General features: G+C 31.8%; 1 protein-coding gene across 2 annotated transcripts; it reads left to right on the forward strand.

The window, feature by feature from the left end:
- Nucleotides 1-7,464: 7,464 nt before the first annotated feature.
- Nucleotides 7,465-18,511, forward strand: LOC127704241 (histidine N-alpha-methyltransferase-like). Of its 2 annotated transcripts, XM_052208198.1 has the most exons (7): nucleotides 7,465-7,789; nucleotides 8,871-9,009; nucleotides 9,928-10,030; nucleotides 10,901-11,004; nucleotides 13,693-13,776; nucleotides 14,176-14,352; nucleotides 18,281-18,511. In XM_052208198.1, the coding sequence occupies exons 1-6, from the start codon at nucleotides 7,616-7,618 to the stop codon at nucleotides 14,316-14,318; spliced, it is 747 nt and encodes a 248-aa protein (XP_052064158.1). In that variant the 5' UTR covers nucleotides 7,465-7,615; the 3' UTR covers nucleotides 14,319-14,352; nucleotides 18,281-18,511. The 2 variants fall into 2 exon arrangements, 1 of the variants encoding a protein (XP_052064158.1); XR_007983194.1 differs by lacking the exon at nucleotides 10,901-11,004 and having other exon boundaries at nucleotides 7,475-7,789.
- The last annotated feature ends 7,412 nt before the right edge of the window (nucleotides 18,512-25,923 follow it).

Consider the following 25,923-nt stretch of genomic DNA (forward strand, 5'->3'; position numbering starts at 1 on the left):
TTAAATTATCCAAATATTGGCAATGTTGCTTGTTACACATGTTACATGCGCAGTAACGACTTCCACATATTCAGAAATTATTTAGTCGATATTGTGTGAAATAGTTTTCCATATTTTCGGCATCCTGTTAAATAGTTCCTAAAAAGTAACAATATTTCTGCACTTCAAGAATAGAAAATTGCGTTCTCTTGTAAGACAAGTCTGTTTTTGCGAATCATTAGCTCTCTCTGTAACCAGTGGATTTCGCTTAGTTTTGATAAGACGCAGGATTTATTTTTAGTTATTAAAGTATTGTGTGCAGTGAAATTACTAAATTGTTATTCAAGAAAAAAAAAATCCGTGCTATACCCCACCTGGAAATTTTGGACAAGCAGGTCCAAGGTCTGCAACTTCCGTTTGCACCTAGTGGTGAAAAAAGTATTGCTGTAGGAAATTTTTTATTAACTCCAAAAGTAAGGGTGGAGTAGGGGGTCATTTTCCAACTTTGGACCTATTTTTAAAAATCCGTGCTATACCCCACCTGGAAATTTTTGTCAAGCAGGCCCAAGGTCCCCAACTTCCGTTTGCACCTAGTGGTGAAAAAAGAATTGCCGTCGGAAATTTCGTCACTAACTCTCAAAGTTAGGGCGGGGTAGGAGGTCATATCCTAACTTTGGACCTATTTTAAAAATAAATCCCTTCCTGGAAATTTTGGTTAAGTAGGCCCAAGGTCCCCAACTTCCGTTCAAGGTGATATTTTCTCGATTATGCCTGAATGTGATTCTCGTTCCACACGAAATCCAACCATTATGGGGTAAGGTTGCATTTTTACATACGCAATATATAAAAAGATATACATTTCTAAAAACTAAATTATATGAAAAGGGTGGGGTAACAGAACCCCAGCGCCACCCCTATCAATTCAATATTGAAGTGTCCCCCGAGCTCATTACAATGTACATAGTAAGTAGCCCTAGTGAAACATAATCATATAATTTAAAATTAATTCAGTGATTAATTAATACAATGATTAAAATTAGTTGACAAGTATATGTAAGAGAATGATAATCCCTTTCTTCATGATAAAGCACGAGCGTTACCGAGTACTTATCACGGAGACAGGGATTATCATTATGATTAATGCGTGACTTCCGTTTTAGGCAATTCATTTATGGATACATCATGTAGGTCTTGGTAATTTATGGGCTATTTTATAATATTGGAAAGTTTCATAAATTGAGTTTAGGCATATGACATGTACACAACAAATACGATGAAATGGTAGGCATTGTTTGTCGTGAGTATGAATGAAAATCATGTCATATATCAGTGAAAAAGTATCTTTTTGTTTATTTACAGTTCAAAATCGATAAATTCTATGTTTTAGTTACAATTGAAATTTATTCCATAGCCAATATTTGATTCTAATTCTTTACATTACATATGGTTCCTAATGTTGGAGATATAAAATTCCAAAATGTACACCGATGGTGAGCGGTCTGACGGCAAGGAACGAAGCATTATTGCCAGTTTTACTAGATTCAGTGATCATGTGCGTGTTAACAGAGCAGCTGCGAGTAATTTAAAGAACAAACCACAATTTTCTATATACCAGCAATACCACGCGTGAAATAATTGACAGGAGTAAAAAACTTATCCCGAAAATGAAGGAATTCAAAAGGCAAAGACGACACGCAAAGCTAGTGTACGATAAACTCCTTGTAGATGGTGAAGTGTACCCCCGCCTACAATTCCAGGTCAACCGTTACCTAATAATGGTGGAGATTAGGACAACACATCAGACACTGATTACGGTCATTTAACTGACAATCATAATACTTTGAAAATAACCTTTTTAAATGTATGTGGTATCAAATCAAAATTTTTAAATCCAGATTTTGATGTAATGATTAAAAATTATGATATTCTGATATTTGTTGAAACTAAAATTGATGAGTTTGACGAGTTAAAATTACCAGATGGTTACAGCTACTTTGCAAAAAATAGAAAAAAATTGTGAAAAATCAGGGGGTATAGTCGTAGTATTTACAAAATCACTTTCTGACTGCCTGAAATTTTTGAAGTCAGACTCAGAATTTGTTCTGTAACTGGTGTAATTTTCATTAAATTGTACTAAAACTTTGATGAGCAATAAATTTCTAATTGGATGTATTTACATCCCTCCTGAAAATTCCAAGGATTCTTCAGAAAAAGCTTTGTTAATGCATCTGAAATTATGAATGAAAATACATTGTTTGTAAATAACTTTATAAAAAAAGGCATCCCTCTTGAAAGGTGTAGTGAGGACAAAATTATAACAATTATGGCAGAAAATTAATAGAGTTATGCAAACGATGTTCATTATGTTTTGCAAATGGTAGATTGCATCAGAATAAATTTATTGGAAAAAAAACACTTGTAAAGACGCAAGTCTTGTTGATTACCTTATTTTGTCACCTGATATGCTTGACCTAGTTATTGAATTTGAAATATTTGACTTTAATTCTACACTATCTGATGTTCATAATCAGATGCATTTTTCTTTATGCATTACAAACAAAAATTACACTGATCAACAAAATAAGAATAACAACACTTGCGTTCGATGGAACACAAACAAGGCACACGAGTTTACACAGGTACTCAGCGATGACACGGATGCATTGAATTTAATCAAACACACCCTCGAAAATTTTCAAACGGAATCCGTTACACCACTACAGGTCAATGACCTAATTAGTGAACTCGGAAATGTACTCTTAGATACGACTTCAACTGCATTTGGACCAGCGGGTAAACTGTGTCAAAGATCAACTAAAAAAAAACATGGTTTAAAATAGACTGTAAGATTATGCGTGATGAGTTCCACAGAGCAAGAAGGAAATACAAAAAAATTAAGACTGCTGATAACAAAACACTGATGAATATGAAGGCTAAAGAATACCGACAACTCCTTAATAAGAATACTCAATTATAAAAAAATACCAAGAAAATTGCGCAAACGAGCTTCGATCATTATCAAAAACAAACACAAAAGCATTTTGGAATACACTTCACAAATTTTCAAGTAAAAGAAAAGATAACCCACAAGTGGAGATTTACACTTTTTTGAATATTTTAAAAATTTAAATGCAAGTGAAGATGATGAGGGAGATTTTAGTCTGAATATTGATAATATTTGTGAACATCCTGTATATGATGAGTTATTAAATGGAAAAATAACAGAATTAGAAATATCTGAAGCAATAAAGGAGCTGAAAAATAACAAAGCTCCAGGTACAGATAAAATTTTAAATGAATATTTGAAATATTCAACTCCATTGTTAATTTCTATATATTGCGAGCTTTTTAATTTAGTGTTAGATACTGGTATTATTCTAGAAAGCTGGACAAGTGGAATTATATAACCTGTTTTTAAAAACAAGGGTAACCCGTCTGACCCTGATAATTTCAGGGCAATCACTCTTATCAGTTGCCTAGGAAAATTATTTACGTCTGTTATAAATTCTAGATTAAATATGTTTGCTAACGAATTGAGTCTCATTTCCGAAAACCAACCTGGTTTTAGGAAAGGATATTCAACAGTTGACAACATTTTTGTATTGCATACTCTAATTGAGTTATATTTTTCGTTTGGCAAGAAGCTTTATTGTACTTTCGTCGACTTTCGGAAGGCGTTCGACTCCGTCTGGCGATCGGGGCTATGGAAAACATTACAAAATTGTGAGATTAAAGGTAAATTTTTTAAGGTATTCTTTAACATGTACCATGACATTAAATCTTGCGTTCAGTATAATGGTGACCAGTCTGAATGTTTCCCATGTCTTACTGGTGTAAGGCAGGGGGAAAGTTTATCACCGTTTCTTTTTTCTATATTTCTAAATGATCTAGAAAGTTATTTCAGCCAGTTAGACGGTGAACCTCTTAATATTATTAAAGAGAAGCTCGAAAGTGAGTTGCAAATTTTTTATAAATTATTTGTTATTTTATATGCAGATGACACTGTCATTCTGTCTGAAAGTATGGAAGGTATGCGAAGAGCTCTAGACATTTTTCAATCATATTGTGATATATGGAAACTGCAGGTTAATGTTAATAAAACTAAAGTTATGATTTTTTGTAAAAGAAAAACGAGACAGAACTTTATTTTTACTTTGCAAGACTGTAACCTTGAAATTGTTGATACATATTCATACTTAGGTGTTATTTTCAAATATAACGGAACGTTTATTAACACAAGAAAAAAACTTGTAGAGCAAGCACAAAAAGCGTTATATTGCATTTACATTTTACTATATGCAGATGATACAGTTATCTTTGCAGATACTGCTGAAGATTTACAAAATACTTTAAATATATTTGAACAATATTGTAATACTTGGAAACTTAAGGTCAATGTCTCAAAGACAAAAATTGTAATTTTTTCTAAACGTAACTGTAATAAGAAATTCAAATTTAATCTATGTAATGATGAAATTGAGATTCAAGATACATATACATATCTTGGCTTGTTATTAAATTATAATGGTAATTTTTGTAAAGTCAGAAACAAATTAGTAGATCAAGCTCAAAAAGCTTTATACAGTCTGTACCAGAGAATTAATAATATTAGTATTCCTTTAGATTTACAGATAAAACTATTTGATTCTTTGGTAGCCCCTATTTTGACTTATTCCTCCGAAATTTGGGGATATGAAAATAAGATGAATATTGAGAAGATACATTTACAGTTCTGCAAAAAAATTCTGGGGGTTAGGTCAACGACCGCAAATTTCATGGTCTATGGTGAACTTGGCCGATTTCCTATCGAAATTAGTATAAAGATGAAAATGATTTGTTTCTGATTACAAACTTGTAACAAATGTTGATAAACTGTCTGGAAAACTCTACAAGCTTATATTTAATTTATTTGAAAATGGCTATAATTCTTTTAAGTAGATTAATTATGTAAAATCTATTTTTGATGAAACTGGTAACAGTGAAATCTGGCATGTACAAGGAAACGTTAATTTGATTTTTTTAAAAATGAACGTTAAACAAAGACTCCATGACCAGTTCATACAAAAATGGTTTTCGGATATCGATAACTCATCAAGGGGGAAGTTCTAATTAAAATTTAAGACTGACTTCTGTATGGAACCCTATCTAATTAGACTTAGAAACTTTAGTAGACTCTATATTTGCAAACTTCGCACTTGTAATATCAAATTTCCTATCGAAACGGGGAGATAGAATAGAATTCCAGAAATTGAAAGAAAATGTAAGCTTTGTAAGACTGGTCTTGGAGATGAGTATCATTACATAGCGCTTTGTAACAATGCTGATGTTATTGAAGTAAGAAATGCATATATTCCTAATTACTACAGAATCAACCCAAATATCAACAAACTTTATGGAATGTTGAAATATTGCAACTTAAATGTATTAACTAACCTTTCTATTTTCATTCAAAAGGTTGAAAAACTACTGCTTTCTCTGTAAATCATCACATATGAATATTTATATATGTTACACTTTTTGTTACTATCATTTTATTGTGTTCATGTGATCACGTGGTTATTTAAACTTTACAGATTGCACGGACTTTTTGCGATCTGGTCAATAGATGTAGTATACATTTAGTTTTGTAAAAAAAAAATATTTATATTGTTTTATTTTATGTATTCTACTCATTTCGCTTCTATGTTATTTGTAAATTTATGTGTATTAGTCGCTCCTGTTACGCAGGAAATCTGCGTCTGAGTGTATTTTGAATAAACAGTAAACAAATTATTTCGTTATGAATCAATACCTATAGATAAACAATTAAAAATGTTTGATTCTATGATTGAACCAATTTTATTGTACGGTTCAGAAGTGTGGGGTTTTGAAAACCTAAAAATTATTGAACAAATCCACTTGAAATTCTGTAAAAGAATTCTGAAAGTTCGAAATTCATCTGCATCATTTATGGTTTATGGAGACCTTGGGAGGTTTCCACTCGAAATTCGGGTCAAATTGAGGATGATTCTTTTTGGAGTAAATTAGTATTAAATGAAAATAAACTTAGCAGTACTTTATACAAGTTAATGCTATGTTTAAAAAGCAATCATGGAGTGAATTTCAAGTGGATAAACCACATAGAATCTATATTTAATGAGTTAGGCATGAGTTTCATTTTTTTAAACCAGTTTGCTGTATACGAAAAGGTTTTAGTAAAACAAATTTTGTGTGACCAGTTCATACAAAAATGGTACAGTGATTTACACACCACATCGCGTGGACAATTTTATTCACTGTTCAAAATGAGTTTTGAAATAGAAAGAAATCTTATTAACTTACCAGAGTCATTTAGAATTTGGATTTCAAAATTTAGAACTGCAAACTTACGATTGCCTATAGATGGTACAATATACCAAAATCAGATAGAAAATGTAATTTATGCAAAGAGGATATTGGTGATGAATATCATGTATTATTTATTTGTAAAAATGCAGAGATAGTAGAATTGAGAAACAGATATTTACCACAATATTATAGCAATAACCCAAACATTGTAAAAATGGAAGGCCTTTTTTCACTTTGCAATATTGAATTATATAAGAAATTGTCAGTGTTTATCGGAAAACTGTCTTCTCTTCTTTAAATTTTGTTTGTATTACTTTGTTAATCACATGTTCATTTCTGTCATATTTAATGTATATATGTTATCAATAATGACCTCTTGTAACACATTGTAAATGTGTCTGAGTGTTTTCCTAATAAATCTAAAAATCTAAATCTATACAATAAGTAAGGTAATTAACTGAAATGAAATGATCAAATAAAATGCCTTTAAATTGAAATTGAAATTTTAATTCTTTTAATACGTTAAGCAAATAATTCAAAGGTTGACGTAACCCCCTGTATGTAAATACTATTTTTACCAACCGCTGATCCAGTAATCTGAAATTTTGTAAGTGTATAAGCTCTAAGATTAAGTTATATTAAGAATGGCCTGTTTTTTTCTTTCCTTTTGTGTTGCTTTATTATAACTTTAACGTACCAACTTTTACTGCATCAGTAAATTCAACTATTTTGATATTTGTTTGTTGAACTTCTTGTAATCTTCAACATATTGAACTGAAGAAGTATTAGTTAGATGTTAAATATTTAATTTTTTTATCAATTTCAATAATAAAATTTAATCCTCTCAAGCTCATAAATGGCTTTGGGCAGATGTATCTTATTTATAGAAATTCTTTGTTTTGAACTGTAAGTACATGTAGGGTCGAACAATAGAACAATCCCTCACTAAGAACATGATTGTCATTCATTCTTCACAATTAAGGCACATCAAATCCTACAATTTCATCGGCTCCGACCACGTTGCTATTTTCTAACACAATTTAATTCTTTTATTTACTAATCTTGTTATCTACTTTTAACGACTCGTTTGTATTAATTATATTACTAGTTTAACAACAATTTGAACAACAAACACCAGATACATTGACAACGCCGTCCAGTGAACCGTATCACAGAGCACCGTGAACCCTACACAGACATTTACTGTTATTATAACGTTCAAAGACGTTTGGTGGATTTATGATATACATGTACGCAAGCTTTATCTACTAATACTTTTTCAATTATTGTTCAAGTAGTTAATTCTAGCATGGACAACCTGAAGAGAGAATTACTAAACGGACTTTCAGCTAATCCAGTGCATATCCCAGCATGGTACCGTTATGACGAAGAAGGATCTCGGTTAAATGATATTTGTATGGAGCAATGCAAATGGTACTACTTTCATCGTTTTGAAAGGAAAATTCTGAGTGACATTTTAACAGTACGTACTCGTAAATTAAGCTAACATGTCGTTTAGATAGAAAAAGATATCAAACATTGTCTAATATATGCAATATAACATCGAAATAAAACGACAGCGTACTGCATTGTATTGTAGATTATCATAACTTATCATATACTTAGCATCAACACCCTCTAACCACCTCGGACAATGGTGTTACAGGCCAACATAAAACAATCTGTAAAATGGACTTGATTCGGTCAATACTAGGCACATTTACAATAGTTTTTTTTTCTTCATTTTAGCAATATAAGTTGTAGGCATCAATACAAAATAACTTTAATTCATTTTTAGCAATATAAGTTGGCATATGTATCATGTTTCTTTCGGGAAATATGATAACCACATACAATTGCCATGAAAATATAATTTTGTAGATTGCCATCCGTTACTAACAGTTCCGTCATCACATGTAAAGCTTATAATTAGGGCTGAATAACATTTAAATCAATCGGATTCTGTTTTAAATAAACTCATCATAGATACCAGGATTTAAATTTTGTATTTACGCCAGACGCGCGTTTCGTCTACAAAAGACTCATCAGTGACGCTCGAATAAAAAAAAAGTTGAAAAGCCTAAATAAACATGATTAAGTACGAAGTTGAAGAGCATTGAGGACCAAAAATTCCTACAGGTTTTACCAAAATACAGCTAAGGTGATCTATTCCTGAGGTAGAAAAACCTTATTATTTCAAAATTTTAAAGTTTTGTAATCAGTTAATTTATAATATGATTATATCAACGAAAATTCATGTCAACACAGAAGTGCTGACTACTGGGCTGGTGATAACCTCGGGGAATAAAAACTCCACCAGCAGTGGCATCGACCCAGTGGTTGTAAATAAACTCATTATAGATACCAGTTTTTTTCTTCTTTTATTGACAATGAAACTTGTCATGCAAGTAAATATAATACAACGGCGACATTTTAAATTGATAAAACCTTTCTAATTGGTAGATGATAAAATTGTGTAAGGACTAAAGAGTCAGAGAAAAGAAAACATTATCATTTCTGCGGCAATTTTGTTTCTTTTTTTTTAATGTAGTTGTATTTTAAAGGAATTGATAGAAATTTTGAAAGATTCGAGAATGATTGTTGATCTTGGTAGTGGAAATGCAAGCAAGACAATGTTGATCTTAGATAAACTTTTAAATACGCATGAATCTCTAACTTACGTCCCAGTAGATATTTCTAAAGGTTGGTATATAAATTAGCACGTGTTAGGCATATTGTATGTGATGATGAACGCATTTTTTATCTTCCTTATTAACCAAATGTGTTTTTCGAACTTGTCTATCTCCTTTTGTTGATGAAATATTTGAAAAGAAAGTCGATTATTTGTATGATGAATCATTTATTGATCAATAACATATGCATACTGCATTTGAGGCTAGATAACGCCATGGCTACAAAAGAAAAGAACAAACAGACAAACAATAGTACACAAAACACAACATAGGAAAATAAAGACTATATAAGCAACACAAACCCCACCAAAAACTGGGGGTGATCTCAGGTGCTCGGGAAGGGTAAGAAAATCCAAAGATTCAAAGTTTTACAATTAAAAAATTAAAATCATTTTGCACGTGGTTTAGTCTAAAGCTCAAAAGAAAACTTGTTTGATTTATAATTATATAATATAGTAAATAAGGCCACACTTAAAAATAGTTTGGTTTGCCCAAACCCTACTCAAAGGTAGAGACAGTGGGTAGGTAGGCATGCATTTCCTTTTTTTTTTATTTTGGCAAAGAGAAATTGAAGTGTCAATTGTTTATTATATCATGCCTATCTGATTAAAAAAAAAACTTTTTCACATCAGGACAATAAAAGATTTTGAGTAGGCAGCGATTTTCTGGGTAGGTAGGGTTAGGGCAAACAAACATACTCTTTTTAATGGCCTAAATATATATATAACATAAACACGATGTTATCATATTTCTTCCAATGGTACGTATTAGCAACAGCAAAAGCTGCGGAAATAAGTATCAAAGACGACTGCTAGGATTTTCTGTGTTACTGCACACTGTACTACTTTTTCTAATGTTCTTGTATTCAATGTAGTGTTTGCCTGGCTAAGATTTTAAACATTAAACATTATGAATCACTATTTTATAGATTTTCTTAGCAAAACCGCTGCAAACCTGAAAACAATATATGGAAATAAATTAGAAATCCAACCAATCGGAGAGGAATACATGGCAGCACTGAGAAAAGTAAAGTTAGTATATTTATAAAAATGTCTATGGATAGCATTGAAAATAATATTGAAAATTCTGTCTTTCAGAGATACAGAAAATGAGCTTGCAAACCCAGGTAGATTCTGTTTGTATACTAAAGGGACTTAATCTTAATTGGCTTACAATGTTGCATCCTTGTTTGTTTGAATGTTTCATTGGAATATCTACGAAAACGACGCATAGTTCTTTATTGAATAAAAAGTTGGGCCTTTCACTTTGAAAGAAGTTTTTAAGATAGGATGTCAAATGGAGACTGTCGCTTGGCTCCCATGAGCTCATAGTAGCTCTCTTTCCGAATTTCTATGCTTTATTGTTTCCTAACACAGAGGCAATGCAGGCAATATAGAATCGCGATATATATTCAAGCTGTCGTGTGGTTTGTAGTCCGGTGAACCAAAAAATAACCACCCACAAAAACCAAATCGCTTGTATCCAATGATGATAAGGTATTCATAATTTTGCAAATATTTATAGAATAATACTTCTGCCAGAGAAAATGTTTACAGCTACCGACTTTACATCATTTTTATGTGCGGGGAGCGACGCTATTTTTTTAATTCTTGTAGTATCAGAAGGTTAAAAAAAATAGCTTGTTTTTGTTTGAAAATTATAAAAGAAAAAAATACATCGATTAAAAAAATATATTTTGTTTCTCTTTGTTATGAAAAAAAAAATTGTCTTAAAATAATTCTATAACTTACAACCTTTTTTTCAGACTGAGTTATAAATTCCGATTTATGTTTCCAAAAATAAAGCATCTTGCGAGTCTTGAATACGTTAGCTTATATAAGCTTCCAAATGCATTAATTAATAAGTAATTAGTAACTTTTCCCCCATTATTTCATTCACAGAACTATGACAGATAAAAAAATAATTGTATGGTTTGGAAGTTTGCAGAGTTTATCGTATGAAAAGCAGTTAGATGTTCTATTGGAAATACGAAACACTATGCAAGGTACTCTAGGCGAAGAAGAAATGAAGTGATGAACTTGATCATTCGTCAGTTTTTCCTTTCTTCCGTACATCCTTACTTCCGTTCGTCTGTCCGTCCACCATATAAAATCAAATCTTTTGAACAAAGGGGCATTTTGGGTAAACTGTAGTTCAATGAGGCCCAAAAATGATTGATGGTGTTTAAACGCCACTTTTAAGCGCCACATTTGGGCTATTTCGTGGCGGCCAGTTTTTATTGGTGGAGGAAGCCGGGGTGCCCGGCGAAAACCACCGACCTTCGATAGGAAAACTGACAATCATAGTCAATCAAGATTGGAGTCGAGTGCACCCGCATGAGCGGAGTTCGAACTCACAACCTCAGTGTTGACTGGCTAGTGATTACAGTAGTAGAACTACTTAGACCACTTGGCCACCGAGGCCCCAGGCTCCAAAATAGCGACGGAATCAAACAAAAGACATTCATATTGCAACATGCAGCCATCAACAATAGACAATTTATCGTTCATTATGTCAAGTGGATCACCATTGTGAATACATGAATCAAAATTAATTCAAAACTTACTATGAACACCCATTCTCTACTTATTAATAAATAAGATATGACATGATAAAACAACCGGAGGATTTAGTGGCAGGCGCATGAGTGTTGTTAAATGTCAATACAAACCTTTGCTATATCGATCAATGGACTGACACAATGTCTGTCAAAGATTCACATACTGAAATGTAGGGAGTCATGTTGTTCTCATACATGTAAAGAGTCGTGGTTTTTAAAGTCAAGCGCTGGATTTGTAAAGTCTAGCGCTGTAGATTTAAAAGCAAACGCTGGATATGTCAAGCCCGGCGTTTGAGTCCTTTTAAAGTACTTTATATCTCCAGTGCTGAACTTTTATTACATATAAACGTTGATATAGATTTGAATTTTCATTTTCTAACACTTGGCTGAAACCTGCTAAACATTTGATCGTCATTAGGTTTCATCTCGAATGAATTTTAAAAACCCCCAAAATAAAATAAAAAATACATGTACCTGTTACTGACGTGTTTGTGTACTGCTTTTTTAATAAAGCTATTACATCAATGGTTTGAAATGATAAATTTGACGCAATCACTCTGACGTTTTTCCGTAGCCATCATGATTCAGCTGACCGTTCAAAAACATTTGCGTGGTATATACATCGTAACCACAATCCTGTTCTCTATTGTCAGCAAATATTATCGTGGTATTTATACTTTCATTGAGAAAAAAAAACAACAAAACGTTTGTTAGTGTCCGAGGATAGAAGAAGGATTGAGCAAACACAAACGTTAAACCTCGCATTTTTATTTGGCAGTAATTCAGATATTGTCGTTGGTTCAACTTCGCCATATTTGTATTTCGTGAATTATATTGGTATAAATTTAGCTGTTTGCCTCCTCGTTTGAATTGTTCCACATGTTTATATCGTGAACTTTTATATCCTAAAAGACTTCACGGTATGGGTTGGTCTCATTTTGAAGGCTTTCTGGCGATCTATGATTACTCATATCCACGTCATTTGAACTAGGAGGGATAGTTATCTCATTGGCAAACTTATTACATCTCTTTAATTATGTAATGATTGATTAGATTGACAGAGATTATAATTGTAATATCGGGATGCGTATACATAAATTGAAACACAATACAAATCAGGTTATTCGTCCTGCAGCCAATAAAAAATTAGTATATGTATGAAAAAATGTAAAATCACAATAATACCGACTCCGAGGAAAATTCAAAATGGAAATTCCCTAATCAAAAGGCAAAATAAAAAGATCAAACACGTCAAACGAATAGATAACAACTGTCATATTCCTGACTTGGTACAGGAATTTTCTTCTGTAGAAAATGGTGGGTTAAACCTGGTTTTATAGCTATCTAAACCTCTCATTAGTATGGCAGTTGCTTGAGCGACCACTTAAATATGCTTTATACAATGTCAATGTTTAAAACGGAAAGTAGAATTTTGAATGTGTTATAACTTCTTCAAAACGCTGAGTTTATAAAAGATGAACTTGCCACACTTATTAAATATGTTGGCATGATTTGTTTAACGTCAAGTCATGCTGGGGATCAAACTTGTGAATTCAAGTGAGCACATCAAATATCATACTAAATACATAATAATTAAGAAAACAACACCGAAGATGAAATTGTATTGTACAGAAAGACAGATATTACGTCAATGTCGTTCTTTTTTTCTATCTACACAACACAACAATAACCCCCGTATATGTACATATTGGTACTGCATGTAAATAAAAATATTTTTTTCGCTTAAGGATTCTTTATTATGGCTGTAATATTTTTTTTATCTATGAATAAATAACATTAAACATGTGGTGCACACTGAATAACCCGAGTATTTAAAAGTATGCAACACATTTCTTAGGTTATTTCAAATAGACAAAAAAAAATTACAGTCATTTCTCATAATTTATTTCTAAAATTCCATTTGTTAGGAGTACATTTTGAAAAAAACGTTGGTGACGTCACGGTCACATGACAGAATTATGTCGACAAAACACTTTCAGCCATTCAGAAGACGTGTTACATCCAAAATCAAATTAGTTACGTGTACCGGTATACACATATTTCTTTTTTATTCAATTGCAGTACTCATGATGTCTTGAATGATTTTAATTATTACTTGACATCTTGTTGCAGTCGATGACAAATTATTGATTACATTTGATGTGACAGACACATCTCGTAAAGACATTATAGAGCTTTCCTACCTAGATCCTGAAGGTAAATATTAGTCTCCATGTGTTTGATACTACATATATCTCATTAAACGTAATATACAATTATGATAAATATAAAAAAGTCAAAATCTTTAATTTTGTATTTTCTACGAAACATTTTTTAATGTAACATTTTTGATATTGTACAGTTCGTTCCTCATTTTTATTTAAACTTTGTAAAAAGAATATACTAGCATTTTCATATTCTGGTTCGTTGAATATTTTCATGTTTTACTGGCATATTTCCCTAGTTTGTAATGAAATCATACTGGAATCTACGATTGTCTATGAAATCATGTGAGGACATACTGTATATGCAATATTGTGTTATCTTAAACGCACTTTTATATTTGTCTTTTATGTATCATCTCTAAATTGATTATGATAAATATTCTTTCTGCAGGATACAGCGAAAGTTTTTATCTTAATTCCATCCATCGCTTGAACAGAGAAATGAATGCTAATGTTGATATATCAAAGTTCAAAATTAAGAATGAATTGGTGGCGAATTCAAAGTCAGATAATTGTAGCTACGTGAATGTGTAGATAGAGGCAATCGAGAATTCTGAGGTTCACATAGGTTTGTATAAAACAAGTATGACTAAATTTATTGGTCAAGGATGTACAAGTTTGGTTTTCAATCGTTGTCAGTATGGCATACAATATTTTTAGACAGTCTCTTGTCCTTGTTTAAAGCATGGATATGTGTATATATGGAACTGTAAATAGACGAATATGACCGTTATTGATAAGTGTGTTTTGTAATTCAAACCATGAATGATTGCAAAGGAAGGATATGTGGTATGTCTTCCAATGAGACAATACCCCCCGTCGAAATAATGTGGTTTTAAGCAGCTATAGATGACCATATAGTCTTTAAAATGGGCAAGACTAATACCGTGAAGTTAGCGATAATACATGACATCATGAAATATAAAACAATTGAAACGAACAAACCATTAGCCTAATTATGAAAAAAAAATAATAAACGAAAATAAAATATGACATACAGCAACCAGCAAACACAACTTCTTTGCTGAATCTAGCCAATTATCATTTACTAGTAAATAGAAACCAAAACTGCTGTAGTTATTGACAAGATTTAGAAGATATATTAAAATGTGCAAAGGTTTTAACTTTCTTATCGAATGTAGTTATTTACTGGTGGCAATTCGGTGTCTTCGACTGATCGCCTTTATAAATATTAGTGTTATAACAAAAAAAAAACGTATGCAATGTTGAACTATGCATATTATACAATTATGTCTCAATCTATGATATAATTGTAAGTTGTTTTGTAGTAGGATATAATATAATTGCATTGTTAGTAAAAAATACTTATATTTTTAGTTAACAACGTTGTTTTGTAAGATCTGTTCGCATTTGATAATATTGTAAATCCAGATGGCTTATCAAACTTGTATAGTAAGATATACGTCCACTACACGAGAAACAAAATATTAAACAACAAAAACCCCACTTAAAACTTGTGATGGGCTTATGTGCTCGGGAACAGTCAGCAGTTATAGACTATTATAAATTGATAGATTATAAATGATGTAAAAAAAGGTAGAACAACATGAAAGGTCCGTGTCCTTGTTTTGAAATTAAAAGTCATTGAAAAAAATTGGCAGGAAATGATTTTTTATTGACTTTTCATACATTTATCATTTGCACATTTTTCCAAATAAAAAAACTATGAAAAAAATAATAAGGATTTTACTAGATTTTTTAAAATCGCTTTTACCTATTTGTAATAAAATTATCAAAAGAAAAGTAGGGGTTGCCGGGCAAAGTTTTAATAGCACTACATGGATAAAACCAGAGGATTCCGTACATTTATATCTGATAAAAAAGCCTTAAACAAAATTAGAGAACATTGAAAGTGATAAAATCAGCTTCATCTTCAAATATTTTTTTTTTATGATATGTTTATTGACATCTGAAAAATAGTAAGAAGTTACCAACAGCCGACCAATTAAAATCACGTGAAAAAAAGACAGACAATAACATGGTCTAAAGACATAAGAGCAAAATATAAATAACGGTTTACCAAATCCTACACATGAAATTAAAAATTCTAAATATACAAATCAAACCAATATCGGAGGAAAAGAGAGGCGAAATATACCAGAGGGACATTCAAACTCATTAGTCGAAAATAAACTGTCAACCCATGGCTAAAAAGGAAAAAAAACCAAAAGACAAACAATAGTACTAAACCGTTATTTATCTTTTGCTCTTATATCTTTAGACCACGTTATTGTCTGTCTTTTTTCGTGTTATTTTAATTGGTCGGCTTAATATTTTTCAGATGTTCTTAAACATATCATAAATAAACTATTTTAATATGAAGCTGATTTTATAACTTTCAATATTCGCTAATTTTGTTTTAGGCTTTTTTGACAACCATAGTAAACTCGTCTTATCTAGCTAATAGTGACAACTCCAGTCGATGGCAAACATGTACCTCGTTTAAAATGATATAACAGATCTTTCACAATGAAAATCAGAAATATACACCAAATTATTTCTTTTCATTTCTAAATTATTTGATATTCAAAATTGATTCTGAAGTAAAATGACATTCTTCTACATAATATGTTATATAGGAAGAAACAACTATTATGCTAGTATGAGAATAAAAATCCTATAAATGTTAAACATACCCAAAATCTATGTATCTGCTAAGGTTAAGGAACTATACAAGAAAAGACAGTGCCACCCAATTTTGAAAGTTCATTTGCGGACTTTGCTATTAACGTCAGATCTTTAAATACTCTAAACAATATAGAAACTATTAAATATTTTTGTGCCTGCCCCAATGTTTAGTCAAAAACTTTCAAAAGTCAGCACAAAATCTCAAGTTACTTTGTATTAGTCATGACATGATGTTTAGTGACGTCGGCCTAAAATTTCTATGTAAAATAAAAAAAAGAAATTGTAATTGCTGTAATTATATAACGTTGCCGACCCCACACGCTAATTGCCTTTAAGATTTGGGTTAGACTTGTCAGTCACGAGCGTTCTCACTGAGAATTAATCCAGAAATTCGACATTGCGGAATGTGATACAAGGAAAATTCAAACTCATAAGTCGAAACAAAGTGACAACACTATGGCAAAAAAAAAACGAAAAACGACCGAAAGATAAACAACAGTTTACAAAACACAATATAGTAAACTTGAGACTGAGCAAAAAGAACCCCACCTATAACTTGTGTTGATCTCAGGTGCTCTGGAAAGTTCACGCTTTTGAAAGGAATAAGTTTATATTTTACTAACCTGTGCACAAGGGAGGTATGTTTTTCATTGATTTAAAGATTTTAACTTGAATTGTACAGTAACTGTTAATCAAAGTTGCTACTAGAAACTGTATAACAAAAACACTGCCAATGACTATACTGTTTACTTTTTATCTCGCAAATTAAGCCAAACAATTTAGAAATTGAAATATTGTCAAAAACACATGACATTCCTCGTTTTACATCAAGAATCAAACACTTCAGAGTCTGTATAACAGTTTTTTAACAAACAGTAAAATTGAGAATGGAAATGGGGAATGTGTCAAAGAGACAACAACCCGACCACAGAACAGACAACAGCAGAAGGCCACCAACAGGTCTTCAATGCAGCGAGAAATTCCCGCACCCGGAGGCGTCCTTCAGCTGGCCCCTAAACAAATATATATACTAGTTCAGTGATAATGAACGCCATACTAAACTCCAAATTGTACACAAGAAACTAAAATTAAAAATAATACAAGACTAACAAAGGCTAGAGGCTCCTGACTTGGGACAGGCGCAAAAATGCGGCGGGGTTAAACATGTTTATGAGATCTCAACCCTCCCCCTATACCTCTAGCCAATGTAGAAAAGTAAACGCATAACAATACGCACAGTGTATGCCAAATCTTCAGCAGCTTTTTTTATTGAGATCATTTTGTTTTTTAATACGATGCTTTGCAGGTCCAGTTTATATGACATGGTTAGGTCTATAATATTGAAGCTAAATGTTTAACAATGGCTTTACTTGCATCATGCATGTGTATACAATAGATTCCTTTACAAACCTAGGTGGCATATAGAATATGTATTCTTGAACAGGGACGTATAATTAGAGGGTTAGGTTAGTCGGGGCTCAACGCTAGTAATGATGCGGAGCGCAGCGAACAAATGTTTGGCATTAAAAAGACAACTTTGTTTTCAAATTTTAAGGGAAAAAAAACTCGACATCTATGCGACATTTTCTAATGTTTTGTGAAATAAGAAGATATAATAAAGTAGTTTTATGCCATTGAAATCGAAAACATGAAATTATAATAATTAATCTAATTACATTCTGTATACTAAATATATTTTTTTATATTTGTATCAATAATTCAAAATGTATTTTTAAAGAGTAGATTAATTGTTCTATGATAGCAGTTTGAGGAGCAAGGAGCACTTATCATACATTTATCTCACTCATTTAAATATTTATACTGAGTTAATTTTATCAATATTATAGGAAAATTAGATTTAACCCGGGAATTTCAAAAAGGAGAAAGATTATACCTGCACGAAGATGGCGGGATTAGCTCCAAACATACTATTGAACAATTCGAATATCTCTTGAATAAAGCGTCATTGGGAATGGAGAAATACTGGATGAATGAACATGTGGCAGTGATATTAATGAACCGGAAATAAATTATAAATAAATGTATATTGGGTTGCATAATGTTTTGCTTGTATTTTACTCTTTGTTCCTCATCTATAATACTAAAATAACGAGGTCCAATTTGTTAGCTGGCATTGGGTAAAAACGACGAATCAACGAATTCAACTATATTTATAACTAATTATATAGGACAATGGTGTTGATTAAACATTACACCATTCCAGACCTTTTTTGTTTTCTACATAATTAATATAACCAATAATTAACAAGCTCCGGGTCGAATCCGATACCGATACCAATAGTATATGTCACCTGTTACCTATTACCTAATCTGTATGTTCCGCATCTGTCAGGCGCACCACCAAACGGTGTATTTTGGATTTGCTATATACACGGGTCATAATCACACCTACACTTCGTACTTATACAGGGTTGACACTTCTAAATTCAATCATTGTCACATTGTTTTGGTTGTAGTATTTTAATCAGCATGACTTTACAAGATGACAATACGAATACAAAAAATCCAGACTTAAAATAAGGCGTATATCTGTACAGTTTCCAATTTGTTAGCCGGCATGACGTAAAAACGGCGAATCAAATAATTCAACTTTATATATAACTAATATAGGACAATGGTGTTGATTAAACAATACATCATTCCAGGTCCTTTTGTTTTCCAAATAATTAATATTACAAATAAAGGATAAGTTCCTGGTCGAGGGGTTCAAACAAAAAGATTTTGAAAACAGAGAAAACCGTGCATTTATAATCAACATGACTTTATCATATGACAATACCAATACTAAAAATCCAGGCTAAAAATAAGGCTTATACATATTTAAAATTTTAATTCAGTCAAAGACCCGCGACATGTCGCGGGTGTGTTCTAGTTGTAATTAATAAACAGCACATCAGTTATAAGAAATGATTACACAAACGTTTTGGTCAACTATACGTCGCTGTTAAATAGTTTAATAGTTAAATCTCAACCAGTTGTGGTTGTCTTTATGTCTCTGTATGTTTAGACAATCGTTTTTCTGCTCGAAAATTTGTTTTTCTATGTTATTTTTCTGTTTCTTTCATTACCATCGTCCGTTGTCGGTAAACTTTTACACAAATCTCCTTCTTTGAATGTTCAATGCTAAATGGAAGCGAATTTGACCAGATGTTATCAAAAGAGAAAATTTGACCGGGCAGAATTGTTTCTAATATAAAGATCTACATTTGAAAACTGTTTATTTTGATCAAATCTGTAAGACGACTTCTTTAAAAGAGATACCAGAAGGACATTCACACTCATAAGTCGAGAATTAACTGACAACGCCATGACTAAGCAATTAAGCTCTTAAGCCCTTAAAATACAATGTTTACCATATCGAAAGAAAAAGAAAAACGTTCATGCAAAAATGTTCAAAAATACATGTAACATCAAATTAAACGGACTAGGCATGGGTGCAAAGTAGATCGTTCAAATGATAACTCATGTTAAGCTCATTCAAAAAGTACGATATTCCCTTAAGACGAAATATATTCCTGAGACACACCAACTTGTCGACAAGCTCCATAAATATGGTTGGTTTTCTTCCTGAAGACTGAAAAGTCTCCTTACCGGAACTAAATATGTACTATGCTTGTGCTCATGTTAGTTATCTGTTAGCAACGATTGTACTTTGTAATGGTCAATCATATCATATCTTCATGAATATTGCCTTTTGTAACTGAAGATTTAACGATACAGTAGAGTATAGTATGTCGCTTATTACTGAAACATTACACCTTCTGTTCATTGTTTTATTCATTATTTCTTGTTAGTTCAATTTGTGTGTTGCATTGATGCTTAATGACATTGAATAAATGAATGGTAATTAAAAGTAAAATCTTTTGTAAAATCAATCTCCCTTATACAATGTGACAATAAATTATAAAACAAATTACCATTTACTTCTGTATAAAGCATACAGAAATAATGGCATTAACTATCTCTGGAGTGTTAAAAATTATTTTGTTATAATGTTTGAGATAAATTCAAATCCTGGTATCTATGATGAGTTTATTTCATGATATTGTGGCACTTTTAGTTCGGTTGACAGTTTTGACTTTTTGACTTTGTAAACCTTCAGTACAATATCACACAATATTATCACACAAAAGTGCCCTATTATTAATTTTCCATTTGTCCTTTCTTACGGTGTTATATATCTGTTAGCGGTAATAAGTGAAATTAGGCATTAAGCTTGAATCCTAATCAATAAGCTAACGCCTAGGCAGTAAGTCTATTGCCTAAATAATGTAAGGCACATTATTCTTAAATCCTAGGATATAATCTTAATTCCTGAAAATTATCTCCATGCATTAATGAAATGAAAATGAGAGTAATAAAAAGAAGTTTATTTAAAGTTAAAATACATTTGATACATACTAAAATAATAAGAACTGAAGTATAAATGTCAATTATCTGAACTTAATCATTAGTTAAATATTGATAACAAAACTCATCGAATAAACCTCATAAAATCTATGTTAACTTGTTGGATAGTTGTCTCATTGGCAATCATACCACATCTCTTTATTTTAACATTGATAGAAAATTGTATCGAAATTTATTTGTTACCACTTGATGCTGAGATATGGCAAAGACGATTGCAAAGTTTTTAAGTTTCAAGCATTTGCAACTGGTGATTGTCCAATACATCTGTGTAGAGCAGAATTCATTTGTATATGGATTTATTTGATTCTAACTGACCACATAGTTAATTCATTGTCCCTCATCCGTGCAGTAAGCATGTTATAAATATTTCCTTTTGACCACTCATTCTAGCCTGTGATTGGGAATGTATTGGCTTACCGTGAACAATAACTAGTTCTTGCCACAATAGCATTAATTCGGATATAACCAAACATAAGCTGTAAATATACGACCTTTTTCACTTTGCTGTTTAAGTGCCACACGAAAAATTGTGAAAACATCAATTAAATTAGAAGCCACCTTTGAAGCACTTTTTGATATAAGAGGATTTGGAAGGGGGTATCACATAACAAAATTTTATTTTCTTATGTGATACCCTCTTCCCTATGCGCTTTTTATCATGTTACAATTTTAACAAAATGGAAGAATTAGTACAATGAAATCATGGAAAATATTTGCAAAGCCATTATTAGGTTGTTTTATTATACGGACTACAATAATGATAGGCCGCTATGACCTATTTCTTTATGTATTTTCAAAAAATACCTTACAGTTCCTCTAGAAAAACATAAACTTTGAAAATTCCCTCATCATTCTTGTCTACTTTAGTAACCAGCCATTCAAACCTTCAATGGTAAAAAAATGTCTAACCATATTTAGTTGTAATAGCCTAAGAAAATTTAAGAAAATTTATATATTCAACAAAACCGATTGATAGATAATGTGACTGGCAAAAATTCTTATCTAAAATTGTCTATTTGTGACCAGCTCTAACTGGCTCGATAGGTGAAGAGACAATTTCCTTTACACAACTTTCAGATAGTATATTCAATTCCCCCTTTTCCTTGAAACACAAATATTTTTTAAATTAATGTATATTAAATTTTGGAATATAGTTTTTAAAATATTATTCATAGAGAATACTTCACCGGATGTACATGTATTTGGAATATAAAACAAAAAACCCAAGTTAAACTTATTGCCTGAAACATGTGAAATGATGATCGGCAATAGGTGGTATAATCTTCATCAGATTTCAGGAAATAAGCTGAATGCGTGAAAATTTCTGTCTATAACTTACTGCCTAGGCGTTAGCCTATTGCCTAGGATTTAAGCTTAATGCCTAATTTCAGTTATTGCCGCTAACATATCCAAACTTGTTCGCTATGCTTATGTCTGTAGTGACATTTTGGATTTCGATGAACGTATCTTTAAATTATTGGTAAATTTTTAAGTCAAGGATTTCGTTACCACAAATAACTATTAACATTTACTAGAACTTTGCATTGATACAAGTATTTGGTTTGGAAGTTTGGCTGTATTTAGTTACGATACGTATTAACTTTTCGAACCTTAACATTAACGTAATCAAAAGGAAACTAATTCAAAAGTACTGTATAAAGATAAGGAGATGTGGTATGATTGCCAATGAGAAAACTATCCACCAAAGTTCAAATGAAGTGGATGTAAGGCCTTCAACAAAGAGAAAAACCCATACCGTAAGGTCGGATATAAAAGGACCCGACATGAAAATATGAAACAATTCAATTGAGAAAACTAACAAACTAATTTATAACAAAACAGTTTACGAAAAACAAATATGACTTTCATGAACCAAAGACAACCACTGAACTACAGGCTCCTGACTTGGGACAGGAATGAATGATAAAGAATGTGGCGGGGTTAAACATGTTTGTGAGCGCTCAACACTCTCCCTAACCTTGGACAGTGGTGTAACAGTACATCATAAGAACAAACTATAAAAATCGGTTGAAAAAGGCTTCAACAGATGGATACAAATAGTTATACATATAAAATGATATAATCGATATTGTAAGACTTTTGTCCAAAATCGTCATGTAATATCTGCTACTTAATATTAAGCAAACATCCATTCAGGGGGAAAACATAAGAAGCTTACAATGGTTTATAAAATCTTATATAAAGTTTATAGGGGCACGGTTGCAAGCTTGTTGATTAACAATTAAAAATAAAATGCTGCGCCTTAATATATCTACAGAAAATTTATGTACATCAGAAGCAGTGGCAAAGAGAGAAATGCTCTCAAAGTGAGGCTCACTGCTAAAGGCAGCACGTTGACCTATAGTTGTTAACCTCTATGCCATTTGGTCTCTTGTGGAGAGTTGTCTAATTGGCTATCATACCACATCTTCTTATTTTTACATGTATATAAAAACGCCTTTAAAAAAGAATTTAAAGTTTTTAAATCTGACTCAATCACTGATTTACCGATGAACCATATCGAATGGTCAATTCATATGTGGGATTAAATGATAGAAAGTGTGACGAGAACAATAATACAAACGCTCTAAATATAATACTAAAAACCCCTTAAAGAAATATGACTTTGTGCTTACAACTGCGAATTAAATTACATAAATTTTGAAGCCTATATACCTCGGATCGCTCTATTTGTTGGACAAATTCAGTCAATGTTTTTGCTTATTTTGAACTGTTAAATAACCATTTAAATCATTGACTTAGTGACATTGGTTATAAATTAGCTTCGGTAGTTTTATTAAGAAGTGTTTACTAGTATTATATACATATACCTTTAATATTTCGGTTACTGCATATTGCATACTATTCAGATTATTCAAGCACTCTGGCTTCGAATATATGGTTCCGGTTGATGGCCATTTTTAGTGATATTGAATTTAAATATTGATCAAATATATCTAATCACATTTGTTTAATGTTTTGTTTTCTAGTAGACACTGAAGACTTGAATTTTACATTAATTTTGATGAAAATCTGCCATACGCGTATGGTCGGACCATATAAGTATTATACTCGTTTGGTTATTAACGGGCTGGACCATATGAGTATTTAGACCATATAGGTATTTTTCCAAAAAGTTCTAGCATTCACTGATTAGATATAGTCGACGAAGAGGGAGACGGAATTGTGGATTCTACAAATGAAAAAAAAAGTATGGTCCACTGTAACACTTTTAAATGGTCACGTTAAACCTTGTCACGGATACGACATCCCCAACAGTATTTGATCCAAACAGGTACATACACTGCTGCATGCAGAAATTTACGGGCTTGTGACATAACTTATACCTTTTTTAATTATCTGACCTGTCTGACATACATTTATATACATATATATAGATATTTCTCTCAAAACGACAAGTCTTTCGTTTGAAGAACTAATGGACGATACCAAGTTTCATTGAAATGTGCTTCAAGGCATCAAATAATGACCTGTGAAAATTACTATTTATCCTGATTAAAATGGTTAAAACTTTTAATTCGTTTGATAGTAATCGTGTGTTGTTGCCATTTTGAAGTTTACTGTGATTTTATTTTATATGTAACAGTCGTAAATGTTTTTAAACAGAAACAATACTTTCCTCCATTCATTAGACTGAAATACCTAAAACACGCTTGTTTTATTTTCAAAAAATTACCCTATAGTCGCCGTCATGTAAAATTGGCACCGTGTTTTTTGTCGAAATTTTTTTAAATATCAGCCGCGTTCACTCGAGATGACGTTTTTCATTAAGCGGAATAAAAATCCTTTCCAAATATCCACAACTGTCCTACCTTTTATTGTGTTTGCACTGTATAATCCTGACCTTCACATTATCCTAGATTGTTTTCAATGGTGGAATCCGACATTGTTATTACCGGAAGTGTTGCCGTGGAGTTTCACGTTCAGGCAATTTGCATATTTTTCGGGGCCACTCGGATCTTTTCATCATTTATAAGGTAAGTCCAGAGAAATATTCTATAGCAGACGATAGACTACCATAAACAAAGAAGAAACTATAAATATTACTGAATTTATCGAACTATAATTATTCCAAACTAAAAATGCCACCTAAAAACAAAAATGTAGTCAGAAACCTACAGGTAAATACTTTTAAACAAAAGAAATAAAAAGAAATACGAAATTTAAACACAAAACAAATAAAAAAAAAAAAGCAGACAAATAATCTGGGAACTGTTCATAATACAGGCACTTGCTTTCTATCCATGGGAAGCCCGAAGGTCGACTGTCCATGTTAATATTACTGAACCTAAGTGTTTAAATGCATAGTAGAATTGCACAAATGGTGCAGGTTTTTCTCTCTCCAAATCAGTGACAACAGAGTGCTGGACAGTAAGTCCCTGAATCTCTGTTCCTTTACCTATGCCTATGACTATGTCCATCCCTATCAATCAGAACTTGAAAATTTTAAACCTACCTTATACACATACATTTAGCTGACTCAATGTCAACCAGTCCAGTCTTGAACCCTAATCATTAATGCTGTGCAACATGATTAAATTTAAAGCTGCAAAATCAATTTTTCAAGTATGCAGTAAAAATCAAAATGAAATCAAAGACAAACCCACAACCTCTTGAGAAATCATACTTCACAGATCATTAATATCAATGACACAAAAGCAAATTGTCATGAAATTGGGAATGATACAAAGAATGTGTGAAAGAGACAACAACCCAATCAAAGAGCTAAAAACAGCCCAACAGTATAACAGTTACTTTTTCTGGTTACACTAGGGGAGTAACCATGTCACTTCAAAAGTGGTGGGTTGGGGGGAGGGGGGGTATATTTTTTTTCGACAATAACAATTTAATTATTTTTATTATTTTTTCTAAATTTAAGGTATGGGGAAATCTGGATTCAAAATTTTTGTTCTGCTTGACAATATTTTTTTCTTCATCAAATTTGGAATCAGAATACTTTTGTAAGAAATAAACATCCCCCCCCCCCCCCCTCCCTTTTAATTTAAATATTCATATAGTATTTTTGAGAAACAGGCCT

The sequence above is a fragment of the Mytilus californianus genome, unplaced genomic scaffold, assembly GCF_021869535.1.
Source record: "Mytilus californianus isolate M0D057914Y unplaced genomic scaffold, xbMytCali1.0.p SCAF_6, whole genome shotgun sequence".
Classification (NCBI taxonomy): Eukaryota; Metazoa; Mollusca; class Bivalvia; order Mytilida; family Mytilidae; genus Mytilus; species Mytilus californianus.